General features: G+C 46.3%; 1 protein-coding gene across 1 annotated transcript in view; it reads left to right on the top strand.

The window, feature by feature from the left end:
* Positions 1-2,837: 2,837 nt before the first annotated feature.
* The window catches only part of LOC124144703, a 44,994-nt gene continuing 34,330 nt past the window's right edge, over positions 2,838-13,501 (top strand). Inside the window, exon 1 of the mRNA XM_046514239.2 lies at positions 2,838-3,183. Within this exon, the coding sequence (XP_046370195.1) occupies positions 3,125-3,183 (59 nt within the window). The 5' untranslated portion in view covers positions 2,838-3,124. The remainder of the gene's footprint in view (positions 3,184-13,501) is intronic.

Below are 13,501 nucleotides of genomic sequence, written 5' to 3'. Positions count from 1 at the left end.
GAGAACGTTACAGAAATTTTGGTAACACACTATCATGGTCCGCGGTACACCGTACCGGACGTTTACACACCACACTAGCATCTAAATATAGTAACTTCAGACGACTGTCCGGGGGGCACGGGTGGCCCAGTCGTCTAAGGCGCCGCAAATCGCTGTGCAGAGTTGCGTCCCTTGGGCACGCCAGAAACCTATGATTGATTCAGCCCAATTATGTTTCTTGGTTTGTCAGCACCATACCCGTGCCGAAGTGGTAAACGTCTGTGACCTGCATCACTTCGGGCTTTACTCCCACATTAAGCTGACACGCCGTGATATAACTGGAATACTGTTCAAAGCGGCGTTAAACCCAACTCACTCACCCACTTACGACTGTCAAAACACAATGCAATGAGCATTTACCGAATTTCAAGAGAAACAATGTAACACAGTTACAATCATTGTAAAACGAAAGTGTGTCAAAGATACTCCTCCAAGAAGTGGATCTGTATTAAACGTGTCAAGATAGACACACAAGAAAGGGAACCGAACAAAGTGTGTCAGAGATGGACCCATAAGAAAGAGACCTGTACAAAGTGAGTCAGAGATTGACCAACAAGAAAGAGACCTGTACAAAGTGTGTCAGAGATGGACCCACAAGAAAGAGACCGGTACAAAGTGTGTCAGAGATGGACCAACAAGAAAGAGACCGGTACAAAGTGTGTCAGAGATGGACCAACAAGAAAGAGACCTGTACACAGTGAGTCAGAGATAGACCAGCAAGAAAGAGACCTGTACAAAGTGTGTCAGAGATGGACCCAAAAGAAAGAGACCTGTACAAAGTGAGTCAAAGATGGACCAACAAGAAAGAGACCTGTACAAAGTGTGTCAGAGATGGACCCACAAGAAAGATACCTGTACAAAGTGTGTCAAAGATGGACCAGCAAGAAAGAGACCTGTACAAAGTGTGTCAGAGATGGACCCACAAGAAAGATACCTGTACAAAGTGTGTCAGAGATGGACCCACAAGAAAGAGACCTGTACAAAGTGAGTCTGAGATGGACCCACAAGAAAGAGACCTGTACAAAGTGAGTCAGAGATGGACCAACAAGAAAGAGACCTGTACAAAGTGAGTCAGAGATGGACCAGCAAGAAAGAGACCTGTACAAAGTGAGTCAGAGATGGACCAGCAAGAAAGGGACCGGAACAAAGTGTGTCAGAGTTGGACCAACAAGAAAGAGACCTGTACAAAGTGAGTCAGAGATGGACCAACACGAAAGAGACCTGTACAAAGTGAGACAGAGATGGACCAGCAAGAAAGAGACCTGTACAAAGTGAGTCAGAGATGGACCAACAAGAAAGAGACCTGTACAAAGTGTGTCAGAGATGGACCAACACGACAGAGACCGGTACAAAGTGAGTCAGAGATGGACCAGCAAGAAAGAGACCTGTAAAAAGTGAGTCAGAGATGGACCCACAAGAAAGAGACCGGTACAAAGTGAGTCAGAGATGGACCCACAAGAAAGAGACCGGTACAAAGTGAGTCAGAGATGGACCAGCAAGAAAGAGACCTGTACAAAGTGTGTCAGAGATGGACGAACGAGAAAGAGACCTGTACAAAGTGAGTCAGAGATGGACCCACAAGAAAGAGACCTGTACAAAGTGTGTCAGAGATGGACCAACAAGAAGGAGACCGGTACAAAGTGAGTCAGAGATCCACAAGAAACCCTGGAACGGCGGTAACACCTTTCAACAATTACCATTGTTCCCTTTTATTCAGCCAAGTCAAAGAGTCTGACTACCAGACCCCCCATCTATGGATAGAGCGTCTTCCCGAAAAGCGGACGGTCGGTGGTTCAATCCCCTGGCTGCGCCATAGCAAGAGACGTTAAACGGTGGTACTTTTTGTTATCCTGGTTGGTTCTCGGCATTAAGGGGCTTAAACAGGGAATGGTCGGCTTTGAGTCAGTATACTGTGTACGGGTAGGGTATCAATGTTGACCTGCGGCAATGTAACTCAATGAGGTACTACTATTAAAACAGCATAAGTCTGGAGTAGTTGGACCGCCTCCGTGGTCTAATGGTAGAGCGTCCGCCCGGAGAGCGGAAGGTCCGGGGTTCGATCCCCGGCCGCATCATACCAAAAGACGTTAAAAGATGGTACTTGTTGTTACCCTGTCTGGCGCTCGGCATTAAGGGACTAAAACAGATAATTATATCGATTGCCGATTAAAACCAGATAAGTGCCTATTTTAAATAGTTTTACTGAGGTAACGAGTAGTCTGTCAATACATTTACAAAATGTCATCTATTTCGACACTTATCAATCACAAGACCAGATGATCTGAATCCAATGAGTGGGCGCTCTGTTGTGTTTGGCATATACCATATATTTAGTTTCCAGTGCAACCACTTTCTGCACTTAGACAACACTGAACACATCCTTGAATGACATTACTGAAGTTTTTATCAACGGTGCCCAGCAACGATTGACAATACCACTATCCAGCATCGACTATCTAGGTTCCATTCCAAATAGACAGTGGCCACCCGTGCTTTACCCTAACAGTCAACAATCTGGATCAAATGTAGGCAAATACACTTCTGCTAGAATATTTGCGAATAGTTCCCCTTTCTTCGTCAATATTCAGTGACTATAGCCAGACACCTGACTGCTACCACTGTTTACCGCTGTCATTGCGGGTCGATGTCTTGGAATCGGGTACTAGACACTGAAATCGTTAGACCACTTACCCACATTACACAGCGCTTACCTCCCCTTGTTTACATTCTGTAAACCGTGTTAGACCCATTTACGGGTGGTTCGCGCTTATGTTACTGAGGCTTCAAAACTGTCCCAACATGTTTCGAATGAATCGATATACCGTGTGCGTTAGAATTGACTAGCGCAGTGTCACCATCCGCCGAGCCTGGACTCGAAGATCTCGCGGAGGACGGAGCAGACGACAGATAAACGGGCAGACGACAACTGAACGACAGGCCACAAGCAGGCTGAGTGATCCGTTTCGAGGAGACAGTGTACAGACAATTGCGTTGGGCATACATCCTATTTGTTGGTGACTTTTGGTGGCAATTCACCAAGAAATTCAAGGGATATATATAGAGCCAGTTTACTGAACATACAGTCATGTGTGCTATGTTCTTCAGGTTGAAGAAGCCTGGGAAAGACGAGAAGATCGTCACAAGGTGAGACTTTTTGTCACCTGTCACTATAATTTGTTGTCGTGGTTTTCATATCCTAATATGTTATCATACGGTATGTTTTCATTGAAAGTTTATGTTCGAATCATGTGTGTGTGGGCTGGTAACGACAGCCGAACAACTTGCCTGTAGTCAAAGGGTCTCTATTCGTAATTACAACGAAGCTATTTTGTATTTATGATTCAACTGTTTTTTTAAGCAGGACGTGCCGTATGAATTAGCATGTAGAGCGTGTAATTGGTTTGCTAACGTTACTGCAGCAATGTTTGGTGGTATACAAGAAAATGAAAGGTATTATCGTGTTGCCATGGTATGAGTTTGGTACAAAGATACTGCTCCGCCCCTTTTTTCTCACAACAAACACAAGACACACGCGCATCATTGATGTGTACGTAGGGCAGGTATGGGATTAAAGATCATGAACAACTTTGAAATGAGGCAGTTTTTTCGACGAGAGTTTTCAGTTGTCAGACTGCTGATCTCAAGGCATGGTTGACGTTTGAATAAATGATTAAATACGAGTATCGATATCTTTAACCAAAGTCAAGTTATCACTTAACTGAAGTGTATATACAATTAGACTGATAAAAAAGAGTAGTGAGGTAGTGAGTGAGTGTGGTTTTACGCCGCTTTTAGCAACATTCCAGCAATATCACGGCGGGGGACACCAGAAATGGGCTTCACACATTGTACCCATGTCGGAATACCCTTGAATGTGAGTTGTCAACAGTCATCATACAGTGTTTTGTTTTGTTTGTTTTGTTTGTTGTTTAACGCCGCACTCGAACTATACGACGGCAGTCTGTAAATAATCAATCCTGGACCAGACAATCCAGTGATTAACATCATAAGCATCGATCCACGCAATTTGGATACTATGACATGCTTCAACCAAGTCAGCGAGCCTGACCACCCTATCCCATTCGTCTCCTCCTCCGACAAGCCATGTCGCCTCTTACGGCAAGCATGGGTTGCGGGAGACTTATTCTAACCCGGATCTTCAAGGTTACCGTGCCACGGTGGCACGGCATCATGTGATGCAGGTCGTTGACCATCACCACGGGTTCGGTGCTTGGTATGGAGCAGAAAGACCACGTTATAATCGGCCCAACTTGGGATTCGAACCGCTCACAGCGCATCCTACTCCACAAACGTTCAGGGGATTACCTGTGCCCTTTACGATAAATGAGCACATCTGTATAAAAAGAAGGGGGGAAAGAACAAATGCCATCGATGCTATTTAGCTCTTTATACTGGTTTGGACATGAAGGGGCATGTTGTCCTGTTAAACCAGTTCAGTTATTGTTGGTAGGAATGCATGTTTTGTGAAAGGAAACACGATCGGGAACCACGAGGTGGTTTCTGAAGAGACGGGTCCTCAGCTGTGCCAGGATCCGCTCCTCGTTGGTTCGAACCCAGATTCGATCGATTGTGATCATTGGTCTGGGACCATGTCCCTGCACGGGTGTTTCATCAAAGTAATAGTCTTCAACTTGCGTCACTTCGGAGTTTCCTCCCACATAAAGCTGACCTGATGTTACAACTGATATAGTGTCGGATCGGATTTGAAACCAATGAAACGCGATGAAAAGGGAATTAATTCATACCATCAATATATTTTCTCTACATATTCAAAATCTGTACTTACAACTTTTTCTCAGCGTTATTTTCTGTTTTATTTTTCTCAGTCTTACGGGGATACACGTGCATAATGACAGATGTGTGTGCTGTGACGAGTATGTTCGATTAAGGGTGTAGAGCGTGCAGTTTATTCTTAGTGTCTCACCGTGATAATACCAAGACGGACGTAGAACAACTCACTCACTCCAAGTTGTTAGTTCACGTATGCCATTCATGTCTGCAACGGGGGGCACGGGGGGCACGGGGGGCCCAGTCGTCTAAGGCGCCGCGATTCGCTGTGCAGAGTTGCGTCCCCTTGACACGCCAGAAACCTATGATTGTGGGTTCGAATCCCGGTTCGCCCCGATTATGTTTCTAGGTTTGTCAGCACCATACCCGTGCACGTGGGTTTCACCGAAGTGGTAAACGCCTGAGACCTGCATCACTTCGGGCTTTCCTCCCACATTAAGCTGACACGCCGCGATATAACTGGAATATTGCTAAAAGCGGCGTTAAACCCAACTCACTCACTCATGTCTGCAACCACTACAGTGTGCTCGTGGATACAGCGCTTGGACGGAGAACGATGGTTCGATACCAAAAGACGACACACTCGAAACACACCCACGAAACAAGAATACGTACATACACCCGAATCACAAGTGTCAAAACGTGTGGTTGCACACTGGGCAAGCGACTTAGTTCAAATGTGCCTCTGTTCACCCAGCAGGGAATGGGTACCCGATATGTGAGGTGGGTGTAAAAAAACATCTAGCGCCCGTAGACAGCTTGGGTTGTATACTCCCTAGGAAGTTGAGAATGATAACTGGACTGCAAACGGAACCACTGGCCGGGGGATGAAATAAAACTGCATTTGAGCAGATACTAGTACCTTGATACCTGTGATATTTAAATGTATAATATAACAATAAACACACACACACACACACACACACACACACACACACACACACACACACACACACACACACACACACACACACACACACACACACACACACACACACACAATAAACACACACACAAACACACACACACAAAATAAACACACACACACACACACACACACACACACACACACAATAAAAAAAACCACACACACACAATACACACACACACACACACACACACACACACACACACACACACACACACACACACACACACACACAGGACCCGTTAATCCGGATCCCAATTAACAGACGATTCATGTTAGAACGTCTAATTACATTGAAATGACTTTGCTTCGTAAATGAATTGATCCAGTGATCCGGAAATTGGTTGATCCGTGTGGTTTCACTAGGATCCGGACCGTCCACTCTAACTGGATTTCACTGTACACAGTACATTCCTTGTGGCAGGTTAACACTGTCGTACCCACTCAGGCGTGAAGAGATCATCATGACATATCATATGCAACCAATTGATTTCAAATCTAATTGAGTCACGTCAATGTGTTGGCGCGAGACGTGAAACTCGCTGAACACTTACTTTTAATAACACTCGTCGCCTAACGATATTGCTTTTCTCACGTCAATAGCAACATCTATCGATCTACAGAATGTATGTACCTGTACATGTTAATATAATTCGTACAGTGACAGGTAGCATTATCGTGGTTTGTTGAATTCTAATATTCAAAAAACGCAGTTGCAATTGCGTTTGGTTGCGTGTGACATACTAACCTTTGCGCTCGGTTGTACTGACTGTGCAAGGGCGGAATTTCCAGCCGACAACCTTGGTCGTTGCGTGAACTGTAACTTCACTGTAAAGTGGATGAAAGAATATGGTTTTATGCTGCTTTCAGCAATATTCCAGCAAAATCACGGCCCGGGGACACCAGAAGTGGTCGGCGCGAAGAGCGACGCTTTAACCACAAGCCGTGTTCGGTTACACTAGGGGTTACACTGGTGTTAGTGTGCACAGGAGCTGAATGGCTTTACTGTACACAGGAGCTGACTGGCCTTAGTGTACACAGGAGCTGACTGGTGTTAGTGTGCACAGGAGCTGAATGGTGTTAGTGTACACGGGAGCTGACTGGCTTTACTGTACACGGGAGCTGACTGGCCTTAGTGTACACAGGAGCTGACTGGCTTTACTGTACACGGGAGCTGACTGGTGTTAGTGTACACGGGAGCTGAATGGCCTTCGTGTACACAGGAGCTGACTGGTGTTAGTGTGCACAGGAGCTGAATGGTGTTAGTGTACACGGGAGCTGACTGGCTTTACTGTACACGGGAGCTGACTGGCCTTAGTGTACACAGGAGCTGACTGGCTTTACTGTACACGGGAGCTGACTGGTGTTAGTGTACACGGGACCTGAATGGCCTTAGTGTACACAGGAGCTGACTGGTGTTAGTGTGCACAGGAGCTGAATGGCTTTACTGTACACAGGAGCTGACTGGCCTTAGTGTACACAGGAGCTGACTGGTGTTAGTGTACACAGGAGCTGACTGGTGTTAGTGTGCACAGGAGCTGAATGGCTTTACTGTACACAGGAGCTGAATGGCTTTAGTGTACACAGGAGCTGACTGGTGTTAGTGTGCACAGGAGCTGAATGGCTTTACTGTGCACAGGAGCTGACTGGTGTTAGTGTACACAGGAGCTGACTGGTGTTAGTGTACACAGGAGCTGACTGGCCTTAGTGTACACAGGAGCTGACTGGCCTTACTGTACACATGAGCTGACAGGCCTTAGTGTACACAGGAGCTGACTGGCCTTAGTGTACACAGGAGCTGAATGGCCTTACTGTACACAAGAGCTGACTGGCCTTAGTGTACACAGAAGCTGACTGGTGTTAGTGTACACAGGAGCTGACTGGTGTTAGTGTACACAGGAGCTGACTGGTGTTAGTGTGCACAGGAGCTGAATGGCCTTAGTGTACACAGGAGCTGACTGGTGTTAGTGTACACAGGAGCTGACTGGTGTTAGTGTACACAGAAGCTGACTGGTGTTAGTGTACACAGGAGCTGACTGGTGTTAGTGTGCACAGGAGCTGAATGGCTTTACTGTACACAGGAGCTGACTGGTGTTAGTGTACACGGGAGCTGACTGGTGTTAGTGTGCACAGGAGCTGAATGGCTTTACTGTACACGGGAGCTGACTGGTGTTAGTGTGCACAGGAGCTGAATGGCTTTACTGTACACAGGAGCTGACTGGTGTTAGTGTACACGGGAGCTGACTGGTGTTAGTGTGCACAGGAGCTGAATGGCTTTACTGTACACGGGAGCTGACTGGTGTTAGTGTGCACAGGAGCTGAATGGCTTTACTGTACACAGGAGCTGACTGGTGTTAGTGTACACGGGAGCTGACTGGTGTTAGTGTGCACAGGAGCTGAATGGCTTTACTGTACACGGGAGCTGACTGGTGTTAGTGTACACAGGAGCTGACTGGTGTTAGTGTGCACAGGAGCTGAATGGCTTTACTGTACACGGGAGCTGACTGGTGGTAGTGTGCACAGGAGCTGAATGGCTTTACTGTACACAGGAGCTGACTGGTGTTAGTGTACACGGGAGCTGACTGGTGTTAGTGTACACAGGAGCTGACTGGTGTTAGTGTACACGGGAGCTGACTGGTGTTAGTGAACACAGGAGCTGACTGGTGTTAGTGTACACGGGAGCTGACTGGTGTTAGTGTACACAGGAGCTGACTGGTGTTAGTGTACACGGGAGCTGACTGGTGTTAGTGTACACGGGAGCTGTCTGGTGTTAGTGTACACGGGAGCTGACTGGTGTTAGTGTACACGGGAGCTGACTGGTGTTAGTGTACACAGGAGCTGACTGGTGTTAGTGTACACGGGAGCTGACTGGTGTTAGTGTACACAGAAGCTGACTGGTGTTAGTGTACACAGGAGCTGACTGGTGTTAGTGTGCACAGGAGCTGAATGGCTTTACTGTACACAGGAGCTGACTGGTGTTAGTGTACACAGGAGCTGACTGGTGTTAGTGTGCACAGGAGCTGAATGGCTTTACTGTACACGGGAGCTGTCTGGTGTTAGTGTACACGGGAGCTGACTGGTGTTAGTGTACACGGGAGCTGACTGGTGTTAGTGTACACAGGAGCTGACTGGTGTTAGTGTACACGGGAGCTGACTGGTGTTAGTGTACACAGAAGCTGACTGGTGTTAGTGTACACAGGAGCTGACTGGTGTTAGTGTGCACAGGAGCTGAATGGCTTTACTGTACACAGGAGCTGACTGGTGTTAGTGTACACAGGAGCTGACTGGCCTTACTGTACACATGAGCTGACAAGCCTTAGTGTACACAGGAGCTGACTGGCCTTAGTGTACACAGGAGCTGAATGGCCTTACTGTACACAGGAGCTGACTGGCCTTAGTGTACACAGAAGCTGACTGGTGTTAGTGTACATAGGAGCTCACTGGTGTTAGTGTACACAGGAGCTGACTGGTGTTAGTGTGCACAGGAGCTGAATGGCTTTACTGTACACAGGAGCTGAATGGTGTTAGTGTGCACAGGAGCTGAATGGCTTTACTGTACACAGGAGCTGACTGGTGTTAGTGTACACGGGAGCTGACTGGTGTTAGTGTACACAGGAGCTGACTGGTGTTAGTGTGCACAGGAGCTGAATGGCTTTACTGTACACAGGAGCTGACTGGCTTTACTGTACACAGGAGCTGACTGGTGTTAGTGTACACGGGAGCTGACTGGTGTTAGTGTACACAGAAGCTGACTGGTGTTAGTGTACACAGGAGCTGACTGGTGTTAGTGTGCACAGGAGCTGAATGGCTTTACTGTACACAGGAGCTGACTGGTGTTAGTGTGCACAGGAGCTGACTGGCCTTACTGTACACAGGAGCTGACTGGTGTTAGTGTACACGGGAGCTGACTGGTGTTAGTGTACACAGGAGCTGACTGGTGTTAGTGTACACAGGAGCTGAATGGCTTTACTGTACACAGGAGATGACTGGCTTTACTGCACACGGGAGCTGACTGGTGTTAGTGTACACGGGAGCTGACTGGTGTTAGTGTACATGGGAGCTGACTGGTGTTAGTGTACACAGGAGCTGACTGGTGTTAGTGTGCACAGGAGCTGACTGGTGTTAGTGTGCACAGGAGCTGACTGGTGTTAGTGTACACGGGAGCTGACTGGTGTTAGTGTGCACAGGAGCTGACTGGTGTTAGTGTACACGGGAGCTGACTGGTGTTAGTGTACACAGGAGCTGACTGGTGTTAGTGTACACGGGAGCTGACTGGCCTTACTGTACACGGGAGCTGACTGGTGTTAGTGTACACAGGAGCTGACTGGCCTTACTATACACAGGAGCTGAATGGCCTTACTGTACACGGGAGCTGAATGGTGTTAGTGTACACAGAAGCGTGAAGAATATTGTTAGTGTCACGCTCCGTGGTAAAACCAAAATGAACGCAGAACAACTCACTCACTCACTCACTCCAGCAGTTAGTTTGTTTTTCATGTCTGCAACCACCTCCCACTGTAAAGAACACACTGGGCCTTGGTGGAGCTTTCAAAGTGTTTCATGGCGCATCGGTGGCAGAAAGTGTTTTGGCTTGTGTTGCGTGTTCACGTGTTTTATCGGGCATCATTTTATGGACACCACGAGAGAGAGAGAGTCAGCTCGTGTGTACATTAACACCAGTCAGCTCGTGCGTACACTAACACCAGTCAGCTCCTGTGTACAGTAAGGCCATTCAGCTCCTGTGTACACTAACACCAGTCAGCTCCTGTGTACAGTAAGGCCATTCAGCTCCTGTGTACACTAACACCAGTCAGCTCCTGTGTACAGTAAGGCCATTCAGCTCCTGTGTACACTAACATCAGTCAGCTCCCGTGTACAGTAAGGCCTGTCAGCTCCTGTGCACACTAAGGCCAGTCAGCTACTGTGTATACTAAGGCCAGTCAGCTCCTGTGCACACTAAGGCCATTCAGCTCCCGTGTACAGTAAGGCCAGTCAGCTCCTGTGCACACTGAGGCCTGTCAGCTCCTGTGCACACTAAGGCCATTCAGCTCCTGTGTATACTAAGGCCAGTCAGCTCCTGTGCACACTAAGGCCAGTCAGCTCCCGTGTACAGTAAGGCCAGTCAGCTCCCGTGTACAGTAAGGCCAGTCAGCTCCTGTGTACACTAAGGCCAGTAAGCTCCTGTGTACAGTAAGGCCAGTAAGCTCCTATGTACACTAAGGCCAGTAAGCTCCTGTGTACAGTAAGGCCAGTAAGCTCCTGTGTACACTAAGGCCAGTAAGCTCCTGTGTACACTAACACCAGTCAGCTCCTGTGTACACTAACACCAGTCAGCTCCTGTGTACACTAAGGCCAGTCAGCTCCTGTGTACAGTAAGGCCAGTAAGCTCCTGTGTACACTAAGGCCAGTCAGCTCCTGTGTACACTAACACCAGTGAGCTCCTGTGTACACTAACACCAGTCAGCTCCTGTGTACACTAAGGCCAGTAAGCTCCTGTGTACACTAAGGCCAGTCAGCTCCTGGGTACAGTAAAGCCATTCAGCTCCTGTGTACACTAAGGCCAGTCAGCTCCTGTACCGGAGCCATATGCCATAGTCTACATGTGTCATGTACAGTATACCCTAGAAATCAATATATTGATTTCGTGTATCACGCTCGGGACTGAAACATGCATTCCGCTATGTTCATACCTGTGGTTGTCTCATTGTGCATGTAATGTTGATATGGGAATGGTTTAGATACAACAATACAGGTAACTACATAGTTATCTCCCCTTCTTGTCCCGATAAATAAACAATGCATTCTCACACAGAAACTACTTAGTGACAAGAGTCAAATGCATATTCTAGAGGAACTTTAGTTTCCAAGGGTGTATTTGCAAATATCAAGTGTCATTAAAGTTCAGGAACAATGTAAATACGTCACCGCCATGCTGTAACTGACATAACAGCTGACTGAATGGCTAAAGAGCTTTAATAGTGCTCATCCTTTCTCTGCTTCACTCGTCATGGAATGACGCTCTCGCACACATGAGGAGAAAAGCAAGGGGAAGGCAAGCGGGAAGCACATCTCAGTCATGCTATTGTTTCCATTCGTTTATTTGTTTATTTAACGCCGCATCCAGCAATATGAAGGCGGTCTGTACATAATCGAGTCTGGATCAGACAATCAAGTGATTGACATCATGAGCATCGATCTACGCAATAGGGATACGATTACATGCATCAACCAAGTCAGCGAGCCTGACAACACGATCCCATTATTAGTCGCGTCTTACGACAAGCATAGTCTCTCTTACAGCAAGCATGGGTTTCTGAGGAACCATTCTACCCCGGATTGTCACGGGTACTGCATCCATGTGACAGTTCAAACATTCCATGTCGAAAAGAAATCTGTCGTAATTCCACAACTTTGGTAACGGTAAAAACAGGAAACGGTCCCTGGTTCCAATATGAATTAAAAAAAACTGCAATAAAACAATGGTATTGGTTTCAAACATTATCCTACAAAATGTACAAGTATCTTTGGAACAATGTATACATTGTATAATTATATAATGGAGACTTGCCAGTTTAGAGGGGCTGTTTAAAAGGGGGTCATTTCATCCTTCCAACGAAATCAACGTTTAAGGAAATTTTAAGCTCATTCAGTAAATAACAACCTCAAGTCGTCATATGTGGACGCTGAAATGAAACGCATGTCCATGAAAGGTATGAAACGAGTCGAGTGTAATGTTATAAACCAGTTAAGTTGACATACCCGAACCCACCGCCGCATCACCAGCTGATGAATCGTTGCGATTTGCTTGACAAAAGACTTATTATTTTGTGATGTGAATATATTTCACAACAAAGGTTTTTGAGGGGTAGCTCTCAAATCTTGGGGAACAATATGTACAACATAAGAATAACTACCACGACGACAATTAGTTCTAGTACAACAAAAACTACTGCTTCTACTGTAATTGCCCTCCTCCTCCTCCTACTACTACAGCAACGACTACACTACTACTACTACTTCTACACTATTTCACTACTACTACTACTACTACTAATTTGATTGCTCCTTCTCCTAATACTACAGCAACTACTACACTGCTACTACTACTACTACTGTAGTTGCTCCTCCTCCTACGATTACTACAACAACTACTTCTACTACTACTTCTTCTACTTCTACTACTATTACTATTATTACTACTACTGTTTCTACTACAACGACTACTTCTACTTCTGCTATTACTACTACTTCTTCTACGACGACTACACTTACTACTTCTTACTACTACTACTACTACTACTACTACTACTACTACTACTACCACTACTACTACCACTACTACTACCACTACCACAACCACTACTACTATCACTACTACTACCACTACCACTACTACACCAACAATAAAAACTATTACTTCAACTACTACCACCACGGAACAACTACTGAACAACAATACTTTGTTTTCTTCATCAACCAAACACACACACCGTTATGTTACACCCTCCGAACGTTGACAGATTAAATACATTAATCAAGGGATCAAAACGTGAAAAACGCGACTGACACTATTCGTGCATGGACATCTAACACGCTAAATACTTTCAAAGTCGACTAGCGCACGAAACTTCCGTAACCTGATCATGTCGCAAACTGAAGCCTCGTCAATCGATAGTTCGGCTCAAACAAACGAAAAGACAAATTGCTGATTAGATTCTACCCCGT

The sequence above is a fragment of the Haliotis rufescens genome, unplaced genomic scaffold (assembly GCF_023055435.1).
Source record: "Haliotis rufescens isolate VD_foot unplaced genomic scaffold, xgHalRufe1.0.p SCAF_9, whole genome shotgun sequence".
Taxonomy (NCBI): domain Eukaryota; kingdom Metazoa; phylum Mollusca; class Gastropoda; order Lepetellida; family Haliotidae; genus Haliotis; species Haliotis rufescens.
This window is presented reverse-complemented; position numbering and strand designations above follow the sequence as displayed.